The 25,688-nt window shown below is 38.6% G+C and overlaps 1 protein-coding gene and 1 long non-coding RNA gene across 4 annotated transcripts in view; one reads left to right on the forward strand and one right to left on the reverse strand.

Annotated features, from left to right (window-relative positions):
- The first annotated feature begins 347 nt into the window (after positions 1-347).
- LOC128699962 (uncharacterized) lies at positions 348-9,306 on the forward strand. Its single transcript, XR_008408687.2, has 3 exons — positions 348-2,079; positions 4,992-5,165; positions 8,485-9,306. It is a non-coding gene; the product is annotated as an uncharacterized lncRNA (long non-coding RNA).
- Positions 9,307-13,573: 4,267 nt separating this feature from the next.
- Positions 13,574-25,688, reverse strand: part of LOC128699961 (uncharacterized) — a 17,218-nt gene continuing 5,103 nt past the window's right edge. The window contains exons 6-9 of one of the 3 annotated variants that reach the window (XM_070098728.1): positions 25,113-25,253; positions 19,031-19,171; positions 16,714-16,791; positions 13,578-16,557 (exon numbers count right to left, since the gene is read on the reverse strand). In XM_070098728.1, coding sequence (XP_069954829.1) covers positions 16,541-16,557; positions 16,714-16,791; positions 19,031-19,171; positions 25,113-25,253 — 377 coding nt within the window. In that variant the 3' untranslated portion in view covers positions 13,578-16,540. Of the gene's footprint in view, positions 16,558-16,713; positions 19,172-25,112; positions 25,254-25,688 lie in introns of all 3 variants that reach the window. The other 2 variants (XM_053792806.2, XR_008408686.2) reach the window with 2 other exon arrangements.

Below are 25,688 nucleotides of genomic sequence, written 5' to 3' on the forward strand. Positions count from 1 at the left end.
ATGGAGAGAGAGAGAGATGGAGAGAGAGAGAGATGGAGAGAGAGAGAGATGGAGAGAGAGAGAGATGGAGAGAGAGAGAGATGGAGAGAGAGAGAGATGGAGAGAGAGAGATGGAGAGATAGATAGATAGATAGATAGATGGAGATAGATAGATGGAGATAGATAGATAGATAGATGGAGATAGATAGATAGATAGATGGAGATAGATAGATGGAGATAGATAGATAGATGGAGATAGATAGATAGATGGAGATAGATAGATAGATAGATGGAGATAGATAGATAGATGGAGATAGATAGATAGATGGAGATAGATAGATAGATAGATGGAGATAGATAGATAGATGGAGATAGATAGATAGATAGATGGAGATAGATAGATAGATGGAGATAGATAGATAGATAGATGGAGATAGATAGATGGAGATAGATAGATGGAGATAGATGGAGATGGATGGATGGATGGATGGATTGAATTATCTTGGACTGCAAAATTATTTTGGAACAAAAGCTTGAGAAGCAGGAAAGGACAACTGGGAACATACTCCAGTGGATCAAGGAGGGGGGGGTACCTTAGGATAAGGAAGCAAAGATTGTCCAGGAAGAGATTTCAGAGTGGGGAAGCGTAACAAGTGGTGTACCACAAGGATGAGTATTAGGACCAGTGTTGTCTGGTGTGTGAACAACATGTAAAACTGAAAATACAGATATGGATGGGAAAAGGCTGCAAAATTATCTGGACAAGCTGCAGGGTTGGTCAGATAAGTAGCTGTTTGAATTCAGTCCCAGGAAATGCAAGGTTATGAAGACTGCGGGAGGAACCAGAATACAGACAGGCTGCAGACCTCATTCAAAGACAAGGACCTGGGAGTAAGCATAGTGCCTACCATATTACCAGAGGCTCGCATCATCTGAATGCTTTATGCAACATATGTCAGGCTCATCTTGGAGTATGCAGCACCAGTATGGAACCCCCACCTGACAAAGCATGTTAAAAAAATGAAGAAAGTAAAGAAGTATGAAGCAATATTAGTTCCAGAGCTAAAGAATATGAACTATGAGAAGCAGCTAAAGGAATTGAATGTAATGGCCCTGGAGGACAGAAGGACCAGGGAAAGAATATGGTAACAACATACAAAATACTCAGAAATTGATAGGGCAGACAGGAACAGGTTGTTTGAGAGGTAACAAAGAGGTACTCAGTGGCACATCTGGAAGCTAAAACACATGACTCATAGGGATGTTAAGATGTATTTTTCCAGTCTCAGGATGGCTGGGAAGTGGAATGACCTTGATGAAGTGGTGGAGGCAGACTTCATATATAGTTTTAAGAATAAGTACAGTAGGGCCCACGAAGCTGAGAGTGAATCTGGCAAACGGCAAGTTCAGAAGTGGAGCCAGGTGCTAAGACTCGACCCCTGCAATCACATGTGAAAAGGTGAGTACTCAAAAATATTAAGACCTTTAGACTCCTTGACCCCATGTCCTATGCCTAGATGCTGGTGAAGAACTCTTGGTCCAAAGAACTGGAGCTACTCTCCCTTTTCTTGGACCAAACTGAAAGACTTCCCATTTCCAAGGTGCTTTGACCTCTACCCCTCAAGGGAGGTTACTTGATGCTGGTGAGGAGGTCTCTTGATCTAAGGAATTGGACCTGCCCTTCCCTTCCTTGAATCAAACCAGAGTGCCTCCCAATTCACTAAGCACTGTATGACCCTGTGGGTTTTAGCACTCCCCATAAATGTTTTAATATTATAATCCCTATGGGTTTAGCACTTCCTTATGAATATAATGATAATAATAATCCTCTTGTTAGAACCATTACTATTTTCCAACTAGTAGGTACTGACCTATTAAATGTCACAGTCCTATTAGATGTCGCAGATATCGCAGAATGTTACATCGACGACGGAATTCACCCTGTCTGCAGACTGAGTAGCAACATACATGTGGTTGAAGGGAGGCAAGCAGCACCAGATGACCCACTGATGTATTGGAAACTTAAGAATGTGGATTTAAGAAATTTTGCTTCCAGAAAGCTTGGCATAAAAACCAGGAGTTTTGAAATCTGAATTTGTGGTAATGTAGTTTATTTTATTTTTGAGTTTTTGATATTTTTTTTATCTTGCAAGAAATATTGACAAATCAAATGAAACTATGTACTAAAAACTCATGAGTTATAATGTACTGTATGTATATTGAAAGAATCACTAGTTTTGATGACATAATGTTGGACTACAGTATTTACATGAGAGAGCTTGTGATATTTTGAGCAGAACTAAACCTAGTAAACATGAAAATGTAAAATGATGTCAGTAAGATAACTGCTTGGCAACATGTAATTATAATTCATGGGTCAAGAATATTGGAGTTTGGTAACAGTAACTATTGTATACTAATTTTTACCAGACTTTCTGAAGAAAAGTTGCAGAGGTTGGTTGATGAGTTTGGAAGGGTATGTACAAGAAGGAAATTAAAAGTGAATGTAGGAAAGGGTAAGGTGATGAGGATAAAAAAAAATTAGGTAACGGATGATTGGATATCAGATTGGAGGGAGAGAGTATGGAGGAGGTGAATGTATTCAGATATTTAGGAGTGGACGTGTCAGCAGATGGATCCATGAAAGATGAGGTGAATCATAGAAATGACGAGGGGAAAAAGGCGAGTGGTCCACTGAGGAGTCTGTGGAGACAAAGAACTTTATCCATGAAAGCAAATAGGAGAATGTATGAGAGTATAGTTACACCAATGCTCTTGTATGGGTGTGAGGCATGGGTGGTGTATGTTGCAACAAGAAGGCTGGAGGCAGTGGAGATGTCATGTTTGAGGGAAATGTGTGATGTGAATATACAGTAATGCAGAGAATCTGTAGTCTGGGATATTTGCTGAAAAGCAAATATCACCATAAGGCAAATCACAGCCTCCTTTTTTTCCACTTGCCAGTGCATATAAAAGCCTAAAAACATGTTTACACTATCATTTATTAAGTGTGCAATAATGCTAGGGCTAAAGAAGATGCAAAAGTAAAAATAATACAGTATTGTATTGCTAACCTTAAAATATTTTCATCTTTTGCTTATCGTGACTGACAAATGAACATTTTAGAAGAATCAATAACAACACTGCGACTAGCTGGAGGATTGAACCCATGTTGTTTTAGCCCGCCTCATGGTGAGCTTTTTAGGAGAAGTGATTATCAAAGGAAGGTTTAAGTAGATATTGGAGTTAATTTGATCTAATATCTATCTGGGCATTCCACAAGCCTGTCTCACTAAGCTTGATCATTTCTAGCTTTTGATTTAAGTAAGTCTTGTGACGCCTCTCTTCACCAGCATTAACCTTAGGGGCTATTGTGCTGAAATAATTACAATAATAACAATATTATTATAATCAAAAGGAAGCGCTAACCCTACCAGGGTTATACAGCACTGCAGGGTAGGAATTGATGCAGGATCTAAGGATAAATAAGGGTGGAGATGACAATAAAGGTAAAGTTAGGAGGGGCTGTGAGGAGTGCTAAAGAAAGGATTATCAAAGTTTGCGTAATAAATCAGTTGCTATCAAAAAGTCGAAGAGGGAGTCTGTGTTAAAGGTGGGTCCATCAGCAAGGAGGGAAAATAAAGTAAGGGCGTTAGAGTGGTGACAACGCCGGAAGAAAATTCTGCGTGTTCGTTAATACACAGAACAACAGCACAAGTATAAAGTTTTAAAATTGCCAGAATATGACAGATACGCAGTGCACAGATGTTATAGACAAGACTGAGTGCGAGTCAGTGCTGTATTAGCAAAACACTCTGAAGCGAGCACCATATTTACTAGGTGTGCCTGTACATATTTTAAGTGTAAAAGTACACCTACCATCCGACTTACGGCCGAGTTCGGTTCCGAGAAACCGGTCGTAAGTCGAAATGGTCGTAAGTCGAACTTTACTACTGAATATCAACAAAAACATTTTTGTAATGGCTTTATTTTATTGTTTTATTTTGGTATTTCATATTTTATTTTACTTTTTATGCTGTTAGTACTGTATTTTATACTGTAAGGTTTAGGATAAACACTGTGTACAACACAAATAGTTGTTTATTTCCCAGAAATTTGGCATAAAAAACACGGTCGTAAGTCGGATGGTAGGTGTATCATGAAAATGTTTTGGTATTTCTCTTAGTGGTATAAAGAAGCTCTCTTAAGACATAGCCATACTTTCATAACTAAAATGCTATAAGCCATCTTTGATGTTGCCATGGCTGTATTTTGCCTTTTAAGTATGGAAAGTTTTGTACAGAGCAACGTCTGACAGTACATATCTTGCAAGATTGATGTGCCTATTGCAAGTTTATTTTTATCTCATAAATACACAGATAAAAATAACTTATGAAAGACAAATGTTTTATTATTTGGAATACTTGTTGCCTAAATGTCAATTATTATAATAAATGGATCATAGTTATGATTATGAACTCGCTGTAATAACTAAGAGTAATGATCCAGCAACTGATAATATATACTACAAGTACCATCCGACTTACGACCAAGCTTGGTTCCGACCAACTGGTCGTAAGTCAAAATGGACCTAAGTCGAACCTTACTAATGAATATCAACTTCACATTTTTGTAATGATTTTATTTTATTGTTTTATTTTGGTATTTCACTTTTTACTTTACTTTTTATGCTGTTAGTACTGTATTTTATACTGTAAGGTTTAGGATAAACACTTTATACAACACAAACAGTTGTTTATTTCCCAGAAATTTGGCATATAAAACATGGTCGTAAGTCGAGTGGTAATACATCGAGCAGGTCGTGAGTTGGATGGTAGGTGTATACATGAAAAATACTTGAGAGTTAGGTACTGAATATGCACACTACCTTACTAACTTATTAGGATGAGAGAGATGAGGAAATTTTGAATAAACCCTGTACCTGGTACCATTGAAACAATTATAGAACACTGTCAACATCATGGTTCATGACACTAACCTTCTATCACCAGGTGTAAAAAATATTACTGCAACAAAGAGGGAAATTTTCAAAAGGAAACTGAAACACTTCACTACATGTGCATGATCAGCCAGTTACCAGCGGCAACCTGGTTGTTTACCATAGTCAACAAGGAATTTTGGCCTTAGACCAAGCCACAGTTGTAGAAGAACCTTTGGAACCAATCGTAAGTATGAACATTTTGTTTCTCTTATAAATTCAGAAAAGCGTGTGATAACGGTTTGAGGCAATTTATCAGATGTTGCAAATGTATAAAATAGATAATAAGTTACAAAATGTAGTACAGTGTCAATAGTTACCACACTTAATGCTGCTCTGTATTTTATACATTTTTATAATTATAAATGACTAGCTTTGAGCTGACAGATGGTAAAAAAAAACTGCAGCACAAAAACCTTTATTAGTACATTTTATCAACTGCTGGCTTTATAAAGTGCATGACTGACATGAAAAGTGGTATATACAGTATATGGGGAAGGTAAATAGCTGCCAGATCAGGTAAGGTGCTGTTGGATCAAGTTAGGTATTTCTGGAGGAGGTCAAGTGCCATCTGACATCACTCGATTTCACTTGTAACAGCACCTGACCTGAGTCAGCAGCTCCTTGCCTCCCACATAATTTAAAATACAACTGGTTTTGTCATCCATGCACCTGATAAACCCCCAGTGAGTGATACATAAAAATAAAAAAGCCTCTGTGTTGAAAGGGACAATTATATTCAAACATTTTGTTACTTATAATATTTATTTGAAAGATTACAAATAATTCTTTCAAGAGGTTGTCTTTATTCTTGTGAAAGGCCCTTGATCAAAGGAAATAGAATTACCCTCCCTGCCCTTGACCCAACTTGATCACCCACCTTATTTCCCAGGAACTATATAGCCTCTAGGGGATCATAACAGTACTAATAATGTTCATTAGAAATTAACACTTTCATAACTGCATAGTGTTGCACATATGTTTTGCTCATCAACGTCTCAGTATTGTATACAATACCGAGTGGTTGACGATTATCAGAATTATTCAGCATCTGGGGAAGGGAAGGCAATCAGGTGAGATCCAAGGAAGGAAGAATTTTCTACTATTCCTTGGGTCATCCAACCCCTTACCCCCTTGAAGAGACCTCTGGAATGATGTCCAAACTTTAGTGTCTGTCTTAAAGTGTATCGATGGTAGAACATTCTGACAAGTATGGTATGTGAATAAGGCAATATAAGGCTTATGGTATGTTATTGGGAAGACATTTTGTCTATCAGGGACTTTACCTATTCACTCAGGTAAATAACCAGAGCATATAAGTAGTGGGGAAGTATGACGAGAGATGTACAGTAATGCTGGGTGATTGACGTTACCTGTTGTAATTATTTCACGCCAGTAGGTTGATTGCAGTACTCCTCCAAACAGTTTTATGTACAGTAATAGCAGTATCATATCTGAGAATAAGCTTGGTCAGTACTATTTTCAAAATTAAGGAAGAACCTGATTTCTGTTTGATGTTAATTGTGGCAATCAAAGCAGATTCCTGTCTGCTTCTTTGATAATTATTTTGTCATCGGTGAAGTTTGCTTTCCCTGTTGTGGTAAGTAGTACAAGCGTTGTTCATGTCATCTCTGGCAGGTACTTATGTTTGTTGATGCCTGTATTCAGGTCTCTGGAAGTTTCACCCGCAATAAAATGTATCACAACCTCCACATGGTAGGTAGATGCCAATAGTGGTGTCTTTGGTCATGGATTTCATCTAAGTCCTTTATGGTGTTGGAGGATTTGCTGGCAACCCAGATGTTGGTTTTGGTTAAAAATTTGAAGAGGTTATTGCTTGTGTTGTTGATAGGTAGAATTATGTATCTGCTAAGGTTGGACTCTTGTCTAGCATTGTGTAGTATTTTCTCAACTTTTTTTCTTGCAATCTGTGAGCTTCCCTATACATCATTTATCACTGACTATACAAAAAGGACTGAGAAAATACCCTATATTGCATCAGGGTTGCTAACATACCCTCTTAACACCATGAAGAAGTTAGCTAAAAGGAAACTGTGACCAAGGGCACCACCACATAATACCCTGTGGTGGTACAAAGTCCAAAATAAACACACACTGTAGGCAACTCTCCTCTATTCGTTAATTGCATCCCAGGCTTGTCTTATATAACACTTGCCTACTGTTATGAATTCATCACAGAAAAATAAAAGTTTTATCCTATTTCTTAGATAAAATATAACCAAGAATGAATGGTCATGGTTTAGGCTGTCCGAATAATTGAAGCAAACCTAGTAAAATCCCACAATGGGGGGTGGGGGGGGTGGGGGGGGGCTAAGGACTTAGGTGCCCTTCTCTTCCACAAGAAAAATATAACTGCCAAAAATCAAATATTTCTGCCACTTTGAGCTGTACTTCAAGCTACTTCCTCTCTGAAACCAACCAAAATCATCTCTATTTCACCAGCACATCTTCCATTCTATCAACAGATACCGTGAAACAGCCATAAAAACCACCTTAGACAACATCTCAAAAGTCATTATTTTAAACCATATGCAAGGTCAAAGGTTTTCTTTTCCCATCATGCACTACATGGGGCAGGTGTACTGCATACAACATATTTGAGGGAGCATCACTGATGTCAATGATGTAGATCTATGTGGGAGGCAGTGAAAGACTTATTTTATTTGGGTGAAACCTCTAGGGACTTAAAACACAAGGATCAATGAATGCAGAAATGCTTGCCAGTACTTGTACTATTCACAGTGCTTGTACTATTCACAACAGAAAAACCCATCTGGCGAACTTCCCTTATGCCAAACTAGTTATCCAGGACAGTATTTTCCAAACACAGCTGCAGGCTGTTTGGAATATACTGTCATGACTAACTTCATCATACAGAAATCAAGTTCATTCATAAATTCAGAAATACTGGCCATGATGCTACCATTACTTCAAACTGTTTGGAGGAACATTGCAGATGGTGTATTGGCCTGACCTTAATGTAAAGGCTTGGTGATTCCACTTGGCTGAGTCGCATCACAACAGGTGACATCACCTGCCCAGGACTACATTTCACTTTGTGCTTCTCCACTGTCTACATGTTCAGTTTACTTTTGATAAAATCCCTGGTGGATGAAACAGCCCAACAAGATGTCATTAGACTGTATATTGTCTTATTAAAAAGGCACAGCACTGTGAATGGAACAATACACAAATAATCCACACGTAGGAGAGAGGAGCTTACGACGACATTTCAGTCCGACTTGGCCCATTTACAAAGTCACACTAACAAAAAGGAGCTACTCTCTCCTATGTGTGGGTTATTTGTCTTATTCATTCTTTGTCTTAAGAATATGTTGTCTTAGGAAGCACTTTTGCTGGAGTACCTTTCTTTTTCAACATGGAACTGTGTCTTTACCATTTTTACCACCCTTGTTGGTTTAGCGCTTTATTATTTGATTATAACCACTCTTGCCTAACAGATAAATCACTTCTTGCATTTGCAGGCTTGCTACAACTGAGACTGATGTGGATGCACCCAGCAGAGCTACTGAAATGCTTCACAAATAACCTGCACTTGGGAGAAGAAGCTTGTGACGTTTGATCTTTGATCACTGTCAAGTCACAACCAGGAGAGAAAAAACAAGAGAACACAAGAGAAGGTGGATTGAATGGAGGAAGTAGTAGTAGTAGGAGAAGAATTAGCAAAAGCAGCAGTAGTAGTAATCATGAGGTATGTAGTTGCAGTGATAATACTAGTGGTAGAAATAGTATAGTAGTAGTTAGAGTAATAGGAGTAATACATAGGAAGAGGAATGCTGCAGGAAATCTACTGGTCCATGCTAAGCAGGACTAGTGATAAAGTACTAAGAGTAAATTACATCTCCAAGCAGTGGAGATCAACCTAATACATCTGTCCCAAAGAGGCAAAGGAGCACTGCAGTAGCCCAACTGGACCATGCTAACAGGAAGACTTGGGAAAGTCAGAAGACAGGAAAGGCATAGGAAATACATAAAGTTCAAGAGGGAAGGAGAGGAGGTAAAAGTAAGGTCAGGTTGCAAATATTCTGAAGATTAGAGCATTTGACAAAATATTTAGGAAGGCAGGCATCTACAGGAACAAAGCCAAGGCTAAGATTCATATTTGAAATGTGTATATGGGATGTTTCAACAAGACAGTGTCTGTGAATAATAGAGATGGTAATGTTAACAGGAATAATTAATTGGATAGGTGTTGCCTCTAATACTGTACATGACAGAAAAGAGCACTGTTAATGTCAACAAGGCGAGCACTTCTTTGCTACTGAAGAGGACAGGACAATGAGGAAATGGAGTAGACACTGGTGTCTACTTCATTTCCTCTTCCCGTCCTCTACAATACAGTGGACCCCCGCATAACGATTACCTCCGAATGCGACCAATTATGTAAGTGTATTTATGTAAGTGCGTTTGTACGTGTATGTTTGGGGGTCTGAAATGGACTAATCTACTTCACAATATTTCTTATGGGAACAAATTCGGTCAGTACTGGCACCTGAACATACTTCTGGAGTGAAAAAATATCGTTAACCGGGGGTCCACTGTACTTTGGTGAAACTCGTCACTCTCTCACACACTTATAAGGAGCACAAAAAAAGTGCTTACCTTGCTGAGACTAAGTGCTCTTTTTTGTTATGTTGATCACAGCCATCCAGTTAATTGGTCCCTTCTAACACTACCATTCTCTAGCCTTCTTGGATGCCATCTTGTTGAATCATCCCTTATACACAACATTCCTAATATGAATCTTGGTCCTGACTTTGTTTCTGTAGGTGACTGTCTTTCAATACATCAAATGCTCTAATCTTCAAAATACTCATGGCCTGACCTGACCTTTGCCTCCTCTCCTTCCCCTTAAGGAAAGTTCTTTGATGCTGGTGAGGGGCTCTTGATCAAGGGAACTGGATCTGTGCTAAAGTTCCCCGAATTAAGCCTGAATGCCTTCCACACCCCCCTCCACAGACGCTGTATAATCCTATGGGTTTAGCGCTTCCCCCTTGATTATAATAATTCTTTCCTCTTGACTTGTCTAATGTATTTCTTTTACCTTTTTTGTCTTCTGATTTTCCCAGTCTTCCTTTTAGCATGGTCCAGCTGAGCTACTACAGTGCTCCTCTGTCTCTTTGGGACAGGTATCGAGTTACACTGATCTAAACTGCCTCGAGATGTAATTTAATTTGATTACTCTAGTCCTGCCCAGGGTGGACCAGTAGGTCTCCCATGGTGTTCCTTTTTTTTTTTTAATGTATTGCTATCATTACTCTTTCACTACTACTATTCCTACCACCACTAATAGCACTACTGCAACTACCTCATTACTATTACCACTGCTGCTAATTCTACCACTCCCTCCTCTCAACTTGTCTTCTAGTTATCTGTTTTTTTTCCTCTTGGTTGTGACTTGAAAATGGTCTGAAAAAGTGAAGGTTTAGTGCATCTTCCTGAACAAATCTTAATTACAACAGTACAAAGTTTGGTCAGAAATAAAAATGACAAGTTTCTAAAAGGAATTGTATTTCATTTATAACCTACAAACTGTAATTTTATCATGCAGTCTTGTGCTGTTGTGGAGGTGACCAGCACAAGGCAGATAAGTGGAAAAGATGTACACAATTTGGAGAGATGAACTTTACCAAGATGTTTTGCCTGTAGAACCGGCTTCTGTCATTGCACAGATGCAGACAACAATTATACTTATACAAGAACAGCATGTGAGTAGTTGGGCAGCAAGGACATGGCATGGGTTGAACGAGAGATGGTACTGCAGGACTACCAGTCCTTGCGGGCAACATGGCAGTATGAAATTTTATATAAAGAAATTGGGCCAAATATTTGGTTAAACTGAAAGCTCCTTGATTCTGTTATATGTGTAAGTATTGTGTGTATACATCAAAGCAAGTTCAAGGCATCTGCATGTCTGTCTGTCTTGTCTCTGATGACTAGCTGGGTGTCACTCCTGGATATCAAGTGTGCTGTCTTGTACCCATGTGACTCGGGCATATTGTTCCTTTAGTTTGGTCTTTTGGCTGTGGTAAGCCCCCTACATATTTCTGATCACGGCCACTGCATGTTATGATGTAGACACCTGCATTAGTGAGGTCCAGGCAGGTTTTTTTTTTTTTAACCTTGGTCAGGTGTTTGATGTGATGGTTGTAACACCTATGTTGCTCTTGGAAAGAGTGTGATATCCTTCTCACAGGCCACACCACAGGATGAGTTTTTTTTTTTTTTTGTTCCCTGGTTTTAGCAAAGATTTTGTGTGCTTGGCTCCTGGAGTTATGGATGATTGTGTGTGGGAACTTAAGTGCCAAGTAGACATCTTATACAAAGTTGCACTTTTGAGGTATTCTGGACTGCAGGTCATTAGGCATGTAAGAATATGCCAGTGTCATAGTGTTAGTAGTAATGTATCATACCATTTCATGTTGAATGGCTTCCTGTATGCTTTGGAATTAAGGTGGCTGTCCTCTTTTGATGAGAAGTACATAGGAGGACAGGAAGGATGTCATCAGCTTTCTTTTCTAGGGTGAATCTGATGGTCTTGCACTGTTAAGGCTGTTTTGAGGCTGTCCCTTTTTTTTTTTTTTTTTTTTTTTTTTTTTTTTTTTTTTTGAGTAATGAACAGAAGATAATGCATATAACTAGGACATGTGACATTTTTGGAATGATATTAGCAAATCTCTTGTCCTCCAGTGATTCTATATATAGATTTGCCAATACAGTACTGATCAATGAGCATATGGCCAGGCAGAATTTTTGTCTATAAAAGGAATTACCAAATGAAAAACAAAGTTCATACAGAGCTCAGCTTCACAAAGTTTTGATAAGGTTAAAGTAGGTCCGTGTACGACCTTAGTTTCCAATGTAGTAAATGGGTTGGTTGGTGGGGACTGGTAGAGAGAGAGAAATCATGTCAAGGCTATCCATTTGTTCCTGATGTTGATGGCCTCTATCTTATTCAGTAAATCCCTAGTGTGGCAAAGATGTGAGCTTCTGATAGAACCAAGTAGTTTGGAGGTCCTGTGAGGCCCTTAGAATGTTGCAGTCAGTGCACCTTACACAGCCGTTAGCACTTTGGCTAAATATATGACCAAACTACTCAGTTCTGTTGTCAACTCACACCATCACTGCAGATTCACTCAACAAGAAAAAGGATATCAACAGAAAGAAGTTAGCTAGTCTAAATGTGACTTCTCTTTGCCAATCACTACTGACCAAACCATTATACTTACTACACCACAAAGGTTGGACATGGACCTGCCTGTACTTGGCCAAGGTTTCATGAAACTGAGCTGTGAACTAGGTTTTTCTCGGCTATTTCTTTTACAGATAAAAATTCTGCACAGCTATGGACTCGCTGATCAATGCTGAGTTGCAAATTTACATATGGAATCACCAAAGGCCAAAAGATTTACCACCACTCAAAACTGTCAAATAGCTCTGCTATGTGGATAATATTCTGCTCCCAAACGAATTGGACCTCAAAATGCAGCTTTAACAGTGGAGAGCCATCCAATCCACCTTTCCTCGACACTTCTCACCAGAGAACAGCCACTTTAATTTTGAAATTGTACCAGAAACCAACCAACAAGAATGACACAATACATTACTACTCACACTAAAACCAAAGAATCAAACACAGTACATTTATTGGTATGTTTTTATGTTTCTAAATGACATGTAGCCCAGAATGCCTCAGAGAAAAGCAAAACATTCTGCAAGACATCCTGATACTTAAGTTTCCACACGTCTTTTATAACTGCAGGGATGAAGCACACAAAATCTGTGCCAGAAGGAAAGAACATAAAACACTCATCCTTCTTACTGGTCACACCACAAGATATATCACACTCTCTCCAGAATCAACATAGTTGTTGTGACCATCATGTCAAACACCTGACCAGGGTTAAAAACAACCATCTGGACCTTGATAACAAAGGTGTCTACCTTTTCTGTGCAGTGGCTGTGATCAGAAATATGTGGGAGACCTCTCACAGTCAAAAGACTAGACTGCAGGAACTTAACTAAGCATGCAGAATCTAAATTCCTGCATCACATGGGTACAAGATTGCATATCTCTGCATCACATGGGTACAAGATTGTATATCTCTGCATCACATGGGTACAAGATTGTATATCTGCATCACATGGGTACAAGATTGCATATCTCTGCATCACATGGGTACAAGATTGCATATCTGCATCACATGGGTACAAGATTGCATATCTCTGCATCACATGGGTACAAGATTGCATATCTCTGCATCACATGGGTACAAGATTGCATATCTCTGCATCACATGAGTACAAGATTGCATATCTCTGCATCACATGGGTACAAGATTGCATATCTCTGCATCACATGGGTACAAGATTGCATATCTCTGCATCACATGGGTACAAGATTGCATATCTGATTTCCTGAAATGACTGGCTGCTCATCAAAGAGACAAAACACAATGCAGATGCCTAGACCTTGCTTTGATGCATACACAGAATATTATACAAAAAAATCAAGAAGATTTCAGTTAAGTCAACCTTTAGCCCAACTTCTTTTATATAAACAGTGCTACAATGCCCACAAGGACTGGTAGTCCTGCAGTGCCCCTATCTCACACTCCACCCAGGCCATGACCTCACTGCCCAGCCACTCACCTGCTGTTCCTGTATAAATATATTGCTGTTCATCTGTGTATCATCTGAAGACGCCTATTATACAGGCAAAATATCTCGATCAAGTTCCTCCCTACAAATTGTGTCTTATTTTAAATGATTTAAGAACTACATAGTATCCATGAATTTTTATTTTGAGGGGAAAAGGGAGGCTGGGCAATTAAATAAAAAAAAAGCTATGTATGCCAGTTGGATTGCAAGGTGATGGGGGAGGGGAAAATTTCAGGTAATAAGAAATAGGGGTTAGCTTCTTTAGATCTTCTGGAAATACGCAACTTGTAAACCTAGTCAGCCACCTTGCGAGCCCAAGTAGTAGGACAAGAATGCATAAATTATTATTATTATATCCACATGTACAACTAACTCCATGGGGAAGTGGAACAGAATTCTTCCTTCGTAAGCTATGCGTGTTGTAAGAGGCGACTAAAATGCCGGGAGCAAGGGGCTAGTAACCCCTTCTGCCGTATAAATTAGTAAATTTAAAAGAAACTTTCGTTTTTCTTTTTGGGCCACCCTGCCTTGGTGGGATATGGCCGGTGTGTTGAAAGAAGAAAGATGTACAAATAAGCATTAATCCCCAAGTCATTGAGCAAATACACATATAAAAATGTTAAAGTTTACCCTTCTATCCCATCATCCATTATCAAGCCCAAAAATGGCCCAAGAGGTTATGGAGCGACATACGAGAGTAGTCATTAGAGAATCAAGGGCCAAAATGTGTCTGAATCAATGAGGTAATCACAGGACCCTGCATTTTTTCTATCTTGTCACCAAAATGTTTTAAAATCAATAGGATGCAGCTCAAGGGGTGGGTTCAACTTCCAAGCAAGGTTAAATAGGGAATATAGTGTATGGATCTATGCTTGAGAAATGTGGAAGCTATACTCTGTCTTCCTGGCAAAAATACCCTTGGCATGAGAACCCTAGTCAGCATGGCCCATTATATCATTAAAGATCACAATCCTACATGAAAAGCTGGTTGACCACTGGGAATACAGGATGTTTATAATAGTATACTGAAGAATGGTATAAATATGTAGCACACAAGACTACTAAATATCCTGCATTCTGGCAGGACTACTGGTCTTTTCTGTTGCATAGGATGGCAGGTAAATCTCTCATAAACTTCTATTTACTTTCAGTATACACACACTATTAGTGCATTTCAAATAGTTTATAAGTGAGTTTCAGTTAAGAATAACAAGACTGTTTTGAATGTTTGACTTTCTGAGAAGAGGGTAGGCAGATCAAAGAATTAACAAAGAGGGAAAGTGGAGTAGGATTCTTCCTCTGTAAGCAGTGCACATCAAAAAAGGCAACTAAAATGCAGGGAGAAAGAGAGACATATAAATTACTAAAATGAAAAAGAAGGAAATTCAGAAGTTTAGTTTCTTGCCTCTGGCAAGACAGCAGTTGAATGACAGTGAATATGTTTTGTCTTTTCTGGATCACCCTACCTCAGTGAGAGATGGCTGGCATTAAAAAAATGTACAGAAAGGTAATAACTAGCCATTTCAGCATTTTTAACTGTTATATGTTAACAGCTTGACATGTAGGATTTTACTGCAAATAAAGAGCTGAATGGTTTGGCAATAAAGTTGTAGATGAGTGGAACAAATGCAAATGCTGGACAAATACAGTGGACCCTCGAATTTAGTAGTGCCTTTTCTGTATGCAAAACTACTTTTATTATCTATAAAATGTATGTTTTGTTAATATTTCCCATAGGAAATAATGTAAATCCAATTAAACCATTCCAGACACCCAAAAATATTAACAAACAATACATTTACACAAGTGGGAATGGTTGGGCATGAGTTTGACTTGCCTATTATGGGCCTACCGAAGTGCTTTTCTATTAATGTTTCTATGCTTTCATAAAAGAATTAAAATATGTACTAGTTTAGCAATATTTATAGCCAAGTGGAACATGTGGCTGTGAGGAAGACCTGCCTAGCAATGCCAGTAAACCTGCATTACTATTCTATAATCTTTCTCTCCAGTGTAGGAATTAAGTTTATAGATTTTAACTCTTCAGAAATACTATTACTCATGAATAAATTGACCACCTAGTTATAAAAACAACTAAGAACCTCAACCTATATTTGAGTATATACAATAGATGGAGACAGTACTGAATGGCCCACATGCTTTTTTTGTGAATATAATAATAATATCTTCTTATTCTTTTTAGTAATCTTTACAGGAAAAGGGGTTACTAGCCCATTGTTCCCGGCATTTTAGTTGACTTTTACAACACGCATGGCTTACGGAGGAAAGATTCTTATTCCACTTCCCCATGGATATAAAAGGAAAAGTAACAAGACCAAGAACTATTAAGATAAAATCAAAGAAAAACTCAGATGAGTGTGTATAAATAAATGTGTACATGTATGTGTAGTGTGACCTAAGCGTAAGTAGAAGTAGCAAGACATACCTGTAATCTTGCATATTTATGAGACAGACAAAAAAACACCAGCAATCCTACCATCATGTAAAACAATTACAGGCTTTTGTTTTACATTCACTTGGCAGGACGGTAGTACCTCCCTGGGTGGTTGCTGCCTCGGTGGGAGACGGCCGACTTGTTGAAAAAAAAAAAAAATAATAATAATAATGAACAGGACAGGGACAGATAGTGAAAAAAGAGTATACGTAGCTTAATACCTATTGTGGTAGCAGTCTTAATGGTGTTGATCAAAGTGAGAGTAGTTGTATGGGGGGAAATACATGTTGTGGAAAAGCATGTTGCCAGACCAGCAGCTGTAGGTCAAGTGGTGTCGTCATTGTAGTAGTGAGCTGCTGTGGACGCTGTTACTGCTCCAGGGTTGGTTGTGCCTGCTTCAGAGGTCATGCTGGGGTCGAGTCTGCAGAAAAGAGTGAATGTGACAATGCTGACTTCTGCTGTCACAAAGACTATTAATTTCTAAATTAGCAGACACATTCCAACATGCAATGAATAAAATTTTTTGACATTGTAATATCAGTATGAAATAATACTAGCTTTTAGTTTGCTCACTCACCGTTCCTCAGGTTTGACTCAGCAAGTCTGGCAAAGAGGAGACATGGCTCCATAGGTAGTACCTCAAGTGACTCCTCCTCTGCTGAGTATTACAGGCGACACGTCTCTTAAATAGGCCCAGGCAGACCACACACACACACTCAAAAGTGTTGGGACTATTTTTTTTCACCAAAAAATGATATTGAGAAAATGGAAGGGAGAAGGGTTAAACTCAAAATGAGAACTTATTTAGTAGTACTCTACTGCATACTGATTTTTTTTTTTTGTTAGTACTGAACTGTATATTGACAAAGACAATTTGAAAACAGGATTAGGCAAAAGGGAGAAAAGAGATCAGGAAATAGAGCAACAAAATTGACTGGGTAGGGCAGGGAGATAATCCATGGCAGTGGTTCAGCTTTGAAATTAGAAAATGAGTAGCCCAAGCTTTGAACAACACTGGGCAAGTCTGCCTGAGCCATTTTTACTATATTCAAGTGCTGGGGGCTTCAGAGGCACCAGGAACCCTGTGAAAAATACTCAAAAGGGGGGTCCATTAAAAATGCCCTTGAAACAAAAGGCAATTCAGAGCTGATTTCCTCTGATATACTTTAGTAACTGAATAAAAAGACAACAGTGAATAAAAACAAAGACAAGATAATTTAATACTACAAAAAACTTACTCAGTGAACAATAGTACGTACTTTAAAGAATCTGTTAAAACACTTGTAAATGGAGACTATATTTATGTTGTATAGCTTGTAACTGATTTATGGTATTAATACTCTATCTAGAAACTAGAATAAAAGCAACTGAATAATGGAATATCCAACATATTTTATTAATGCTGTTAATAAGTCTGCCAAAGGTGATCAAATGATCAGTGAAAATGACATGAAACTATGACATTTTGTCTATTAACATCTACCATGTGAATAATATATTGTACATAAACACTATATGCATTTATACATACATATACAAAAGCAATGTGATTATCTTCATTATTTCTTTCAGTTTTGGGCATCAGAGACAAAACTGGAAAATTTTACCTGAAATATATTTATAAAATAATTCTGTATTTTTTTAGTCATTATTATTATTAAAATTAATGGGATGGATCATTTGAACTCTTTACATTATGTAGAAAATTTTAACCTTAACATTATTAATGGCATGTAGTACAGAAATTGACACAAGTCCTTAAACTACAATTTAAAAATAAAATTAACCTATAAATCTTTAAGTGGTACTTAAACAATACAGTCATACCCCACCCTACATCATTAACTGGTTCCAAGAGCCATGATGTAATCTGGTTTTTGACGTAAACCGGACATAATGCTTTAAAAATGCCTTAAAATGACAACACAGTTGACTTGTTGAGAAAAAAAAAAAAAAAAAAAAAAAAAAAAAATTACAAAAAACCCAACTATTGCTAAACCTTAAAGAACACTAAAAACACATTTAGTCATATTTTTCAAAGAATAATGAACACAAAAAATTTTTATTTACCTTGTGATTTGCCCTTAAAAATGCCTTAAGTATGACAAAAATCACCTATGGCAACCCTAAGGCACACACTATCACCCACATCTTTTCATACCTTCTAATCATATTTAACATACCTTCCATGGTAACCACATTACACCTGGAATCACTAGCACTGTCCTTCTTAGGATCCATGACTAACACAGACACAGTAAAGGAATAATCACAAAAATAACAGCGAAAGGCAAAACAAGGACACGATTGTGGCATGGGCAAAAATGCATATGGCATTGCCCTTGTTTTGAATGAGAACCAGCAGCAATGCTGCCAGGCAGCAATATGGCGGAACTATGTATAATTTTTTTTACGTTTTTAATGTGTTTCTATTGTATTTTAAATTATTTTCTTTTAGCTTCTTTTATCTTTTATTGTTAATTTTTGTGTTTAATCAATTATGTCCAACGTAACATTGGACGTTCGCTGAACTGAAATTTACTCTAGAAAAGTGGAGTACAGTGGACCCCCGCATAACGATTACCTCCGAATGTGACCAATTATGTAAGTGTAATTATGTAAGTGCGTTTGTACGTGTATGTTTGGGGGTCTGAAATGGACTAATCTACTTCACAATATTCCTTATGGGAACAAATTCCGTCAGTACTGGCACCTGAACATACTTCTGGAGTGAAAAAATATCGTTAACCGGGGGTCCACTGTAAAGGCAAATTTGACATAAGCTGTAATGACATAAAGCAGGTTATGACTGTATGATGAAAAATGCATCTTTGTCATTGTTATTGTTGAAAATAATGAGGTTGTGAAGAATTGCAATATTACTATCATCTCACCAATGTTAGTGACGCAACATCCACAGTCACTCTCACTGCAGTAAGTCGAGCCCAGTAACATGTTCCCTGAGCATGTATGGCTGGCTGGTTGGCATACACCCTTCAGTACCAGGCACTGCTGCTTAGTCTTGCATGAAAAGCCTGTGGGATACATAACTATTGTTATTAGTCTATATTTATGTGAAGTGTTGAAAGGGGCCATTTGTGTACAGTAATATTTCAGTCTAGAGAGAACAAGTAGTTTGACAAGTAAGTCTGAGAAACAAAAACTTGGCTGTTATTGTTTTACACTAGAAGTGCATTATCTGTCCACTTCCATATAGAGCTAGTTAGGGAATGAGTGATGGTGAATGTGTTCTCCATCTTTGGGTCTCTGTACCTTGGCAGGATAAGGGTGATATTAAAAATATTTGTAGTTTAGGTGCCAAAATTATTGAATATGTTTACCAGATTAATGGGGTTGAATATAGTTGAAAAAGAATAGTCAAAATGTAGTCAGAAAGATTCAATCTTACACATTCATGTATAGGTATTAGGGATTCTTGAATGCATATATTGTACTCTATAATCCTATATTGGATTCATGGAATTGTGCATTGAAGATAAGGATTCATGACTGAAATGTTTTATGTTCACTGATAGATCTACAAGCTTGACTATCTGCAACAGTGTTAGTTAAAAGTACTGTTCAAGAAATAATTACAGTTTTAGAAAGTACAAATGATTTGAAATTTTTTTTTACAAGTTATTGTTTTTTTACATTAGTGATTACAATGGCTATTGGAAGATAGAAAACTGCCTCGGAAACCCTACAGCAAATATTATTTGCCCTGAAGATTTTGAGCTGCTACATGTTAAATGGAAGATGGTTGACAACAGCATTGCATCAGATGTAGTGTCTGAAAGCATATTAACCAAGCACACACATACCAGAGTTACTGGGGCTCTGTGAAAAGTTTGTTTTGACCTAACATATAACAGACCCCCACCAGTAATGCAAACATATTAGACCTGATGCTCACAAACACTGAAGAACTATTTGGGCATTTAACAGTATTGAATATCTAAACCAAAAACTCATTGAAGTATTGACAAGCACAGAGAGAGTCACAGAAATTCCAAGATAAAAGCCAATGCAAAGGGTTGCTCAGCAAGTTTAATTTCAACAACGAGAGAATGAATTGGTATCAGAGAGTAAGTTTGTTTAAATACAAAATTTGATGATTCTCTTCAAATCGCTTGTGCTCTCTAGGCTGGAATACTGCTGTACAATAACAACCCCCTTCAAGGCTGGTGACATTGCAGACCTGGTGAGTGTACAAAGAACTTTCACGGCACATAAGTGCGATAAGGCACCTAAACTACTGGGAACGGTTGAAGGTCCTTGATCTGTATTCCCTCGAACGAAGGCGAGAGAGAGATACATGATAATATACACTCGGAAGGTCCTGCACACGAAAATCACTCCATATGAAAGCAAAAGACTCAGCAGGAGATGCAACATTTCCCCGATGAAAAGCAGGGGTGCCACGAGTACACTGAGAGACAACACAATAAGTGTCCGGGGCCCAAGACTGTTCAATTGCCTCCCAGCATACATAAGGGTGATTACCAATAGACCCCTGGGTGTCTTCAAGAAGGCACTGGACAGGCACCTAAAGTCAGTACCTGACCAACTGGGCTGTGGTTCGTATGTCTGCTTGCGTGCGGCCAGCAGTAACAGCCTGGTTGATCAGACCCTGATCCACCATGAGGCCTGGTCTCAGACTGGGCCGCGGGGGCGTTGACCCCCGAAACCCTCTCCAGGTAAACTCCTGGTAAACATAACTCAAAAATATTAGACAAAGTGACTTATTTCCACTGGGGTCCTTATATCATCTTATTATTTATGCCTAAGTTACTTAACTGTGGAAAAATCAGTTACAATAAAAAGATATATATACTTGGAATAAGGTAAAGTGAGTTATTTAAATTAACATTAACAAGAGGATCAGCTTACAATAATAAGTATGTGAATGTTAACTATACGAGAAATCACTCTCCCTTTCTGTGTATGGAAAAGCTGAATATCAGTAAGTAAGTTTATTTAGGTACAGTACACATAAATACATAGTTACACAAATTATCATAATAATAATAATAATCTTATTTCAGCATGATATATGTTTGTACAAAGTGGTATAACAATTGGGTGTACATGCCAAAAGCCCCTTTATATGCAGAGCATTTTGAGCAAACTTAGACTAACTTATGCAATAATTGAACATGTGGTCATTAGGGGAGTTAAAATGAATACAATAAAATTAACTAGTCTATTAGTTCATGCTATATGGCTTTAATAAGTCTGGTAGAGAAGAATTACAGTTTTGATTATTAACATACATAGTAACATATGTGTAAATTACCTAGGATAACCCCAAAAAGAGTCATTTATTTCCATTGGGGTTTGTATAAAGAAGTATGTTCTGCTGAGAAAGCCTAACAGATCAGCCACTGAAAGAGAACTGAGAATGTACAAAAAAAATTGATTGCAGAGCTGCTTACAAACGAGAATATGTCACAACAAAAGAAACATAACCTATGATGAGAGATTACCAAATATAGAACACAAAATAAAATATTCTTACAGGATGTAAAAACATTTCCCCATCAACATTTTCTCTGAGAGAGCTATATATCTTTAGATATGGTTACCATCATTACACCCTTCAGTGGAGGTGCCTTGGTGTTGGTGAAGATCTCTTGATCTAGGGAATTAGAGCTAAACCCTCATTTTTTGGAGCAAACCTTATTACCTATTTCCCTAGGTGGTATATAACTAAGTTTTGCCGTATCCCGGGAATACAATAAGAGAAAAAGAAAACCAAGGTCAGCACAGTTGTTAGTTCAGGTAGAGCCCAGACCTCAACACCAGCAGAGCCAGACCATTCTTCCAGTACAATATCACCATATAAGCTTCTTCAGGCTACTTGTAGTTTGCTTAGAAATTTCTTCTTCCCCTTCTCTTTCATGGAGTTTTTAGGGCCAATGACAGATTATACCATACAGAGGTTTCTTCTTACAGGACCCCAAGTGTATCCTAGGTAATTTACACATGTTACTATGTATGATAATCTGTGTAACTATTTATGTGTACCTGTACCTGAATAAACTTAGTTTTTCTTTGTTGTCGTTGGATGTTTGGAAGTACAGCAAATTATTATAATCAAGGGGAAGCGCTAAACCCGGATTATACAGCGCCTGGGGGGGGGATGTGGAAGGCATTCAGGCTTAATTCAGGGAACTGGAGCACAGATCCAATTCCCTAAATCAAGAGCCCCTCACCAACATCAAGGAACCTTCCTTGAGGGGAGGACGGGAATAGGGAAGAGAGCAGGAGTTCAATTAACATAGCATAAGATTGTGTTAGAATTATTAGCCAGGAAGGTTTGTAACTCAGAATACTCCACTACAGTCATCAACGACCCCAATAAAAATTTTCATAAGTCACTTTGTCTTGACTTTATTTGGGGAGGGGGAGGGAAGGTTGTCCCAGGTAATTTACACATGTTACTATGTACGATAATTGTAATTACATGGACCTGTACCTAAACTAACTTACTTATCAGTCTGTCTGGCTTTATTTTTCCACCGGATTCTTTAATAATTTCCCACAGGACTCAAGGGAATTTCAACCCACAACCGTCAACTAACACCGTCCAGGTGAACATGGGCAACAAGTGTAGGAAATATGTCCAGCGTTCAGCCACGAGCCAACTATACTTGGGAATAGATTTTTTAGATTTTGCCACCGAAGTGGCTAGTTTATTGTGCACCCCAGTAAAAAAATTCAAAATTAAGTCGGGTGGAAGCTGTGCCAGGCTATCTCCAAGGCTTTGAAATTCGAACACCTGAAAAAGTTGCTGATGTTTGGCACACCAAAAGAAATTGAGATTCTTTATTTATAATCATCGCTTTATGAAGTACATACCAATCAGAAAGCCCATCGGATGCATAGTATTTCGGGCAAAACTTGAAATGACAATTTGGGTTATCACTTTGAGCTTATACATAGTAATATAAGGACAAATGACCCAGCGGGCCAGGGACTGATAAGATAAGATAAGATTTCGTTCGGATTTTTAACCCCGGAGGGTTAGCCACCCAGGATAACCCAAGAAAGTCAGTGCGTCATCGAGGACTGTCTAACTTATTTCCATTGGGGTTCTTAATCTTGTCCCCCAGGATGCGACCCACACCAGTCGACTAACACCCAGGTACCTATTTGCTGCTAGGTGAACAGGACAACAGGTGTAAGGAAACGTGTCGGAATGTTTCCACCCGCCGGGAATCGAACCCGGGCCCTCCGTGTGTGAAGCGGGAGCTTTAGCCACCAGGCCACCGGGCCACCTGATCCCCCTGTACGGCTGGGAATATTAGGACGTGTTCCTTAAGACACCTGCTGTTTATGTTCACCTATCCGTAAAATGGGCACCTGGGTGTTAATGGACTGGTGTGGGTCGCATTCTGGGATAAAGTTATGTGCGCGCGCGCACTAGTGTGGGTGTATGATCCACTTAATATTTGTATTTATAACTCATTACAATTGTGACCAGGTGTGGACGTATCAGTGGTTCATTACTTTGTAATTTGTTCATGACTGTAACCATGTATAGGAGTGAAGCTGATTCATTACCTCTGTAACTTGCCATGATTAGTGACCAGATCTACCTGGAGTTCATTACCTTTGTGACTAGTTCAGCTATCATAACTTTGGGGTCCAGTCACTGGACCCATTATGTACCTTTGTAATCTTTTGACTACCGCCCACAGGATGGGTATGGGGTGCATAAAGATATTAAACTAAAGTGTGTGTGTGTGTGTGTGTGTGTGTGTGTGTGTGTGTGTGTGTGTGTGTGTGTGTGTGTGTGTGTGTGTGTGTGTGTGTGTGTGTGTGTGTGTGGTGTGACTCAACAATCAATATTTGCACCAATAACTCATTACAGTTGTGACCGGGTGTGGAAGTGTGAATTGCTCATTACTCTATAATTTGTTCATGATTGTAGCCAAAGTATAAACGTAAGTAACCATTCTACAGAATTCATTACCTTTGTAACTTGTGAGCTCATTACCTTTGTACCTAGTTCAGCTATCAAAACTTTTGGGGCCCAGTCCCTGGACCCATTACGTACCTCTGTAATCTGTAAATACCTTTGTAACTTGTCATGATTGTGACCAGACTTACCTGGAGTTCATTACCTTTGTAAATTGTGAGTTCATTACCTTTGTAAATTGTGAGTTCATTACCTTTGTAAATTGTGAGTTCATTACCTCTGTAACTTGCTCAGCTGTCAAAACTTTGGAGTCCAGTCCCTGGACCAATTATGTACCTCTGTAATCTTTTGACTACCGCCCACAGGATGGGTATGGGGTGCATAATAAACATATTAAACTAACTAACTAACAAGCGGTTTTCTATATAGTAGTATGTCATTGATGTCAGCTATGATCTGTATACTTTGTACATGTACCTGTAGTAATAAAGATATTATTATTAAGAGTGGGGAATGCCACCGATGCTCAAGATCAAAGAGAGGGAGACTTATTTGCACCTGCAAATACATTTCCCTCTTTCTTTATTGGGGTGTTTTGAATGCTGTTACAGCTTACGCCATGTTGAGCCCAGCTTCAGTTTTTGGGGATGGGAGCACAAGTTACCCTCAATAATACTGTAGAAACCGGAACAAAAAGTTTCCATTAAGGTCTGGTGAACCCCATGCCAAAACCTTGGCATAGCCAGAAACCCATACTAAGTCAGCAACCGGGTTTTCCCAAGCCGTAGAAATCTAGAGAGCGGCATACAAAGCACTGATGTTTCACGCTCTGACCAATTAACTGCCCAGCGAACAGTAAACGACGAGGGCAATCGTCCCCGTAGATAATTTGAAAATTCATCCCAGATACTCAGGGCAAAACATCCACTCTACCCTGGATTGCCTCTATTATGAAACGGTACCGTTAAAGACTCACCTTCGGAGAGTCTTCAACGGTACACAGGTACTGCTACCACAAGCCATTCTTCACGGTACAGTCACAGACTTACCTTTGGATTTGCAGCACACACAGCTACTGCTACCACACAATTCCCTGCCCTTCTTCACGATACCGTTGCAGTCGTTACGGTCAGAGACACAGACACCCTTTTTCTTGTTGCATTTACTGTTGCTGGGACACGTCTCCGGCGCTGACACACACAAAGAAACAAGTCATTAAAGGATAAACTTAGATATATATATATGTGCGCATATGCAGGGAAAGAAAATACTCAAACAGCCTAGGGAAGAAATCTCTAGAAATCTAACTCCATTTCCTAAATGCCCTACTGAGGTCTCAGCTCCGGCTGACAGATTTTTAACACTACATGTGACTTGTGTGATGGAATTTGACAGGGGAAACATGGCTATTCCACCGTGTAACTATCATACATAATAGAGCAGCAACACACTGCAAATGTATCAAATTTTTGAAAAAAAAAAAAAATCGCCCTCCTACCTCTAACCCCGGCACGATCTTTGGGTAAATACACTTTCACCTGATACACAGCAAACCCACCTGATACACAACAGACGCACCTGATACACAACACTCACCTAATACATAGCAGACTCACCTGATACAC

The sequence above is a fragment of the Cherax quadricarinatus genome, chromosome 64 (assembly GCF_038502225.1).
Source record: "Cherax quadricarinatus isolate ZL_2023a chromosome 64, ASM3850222v1, whole genome shotgun sequence".
NCBI classification, from domain to species: Eukaryota; Metazoa; Arthropoda; class Malacostraca; order Decapoda; family Parastacidae; genus Cherax; species Cherax quadricarinatus.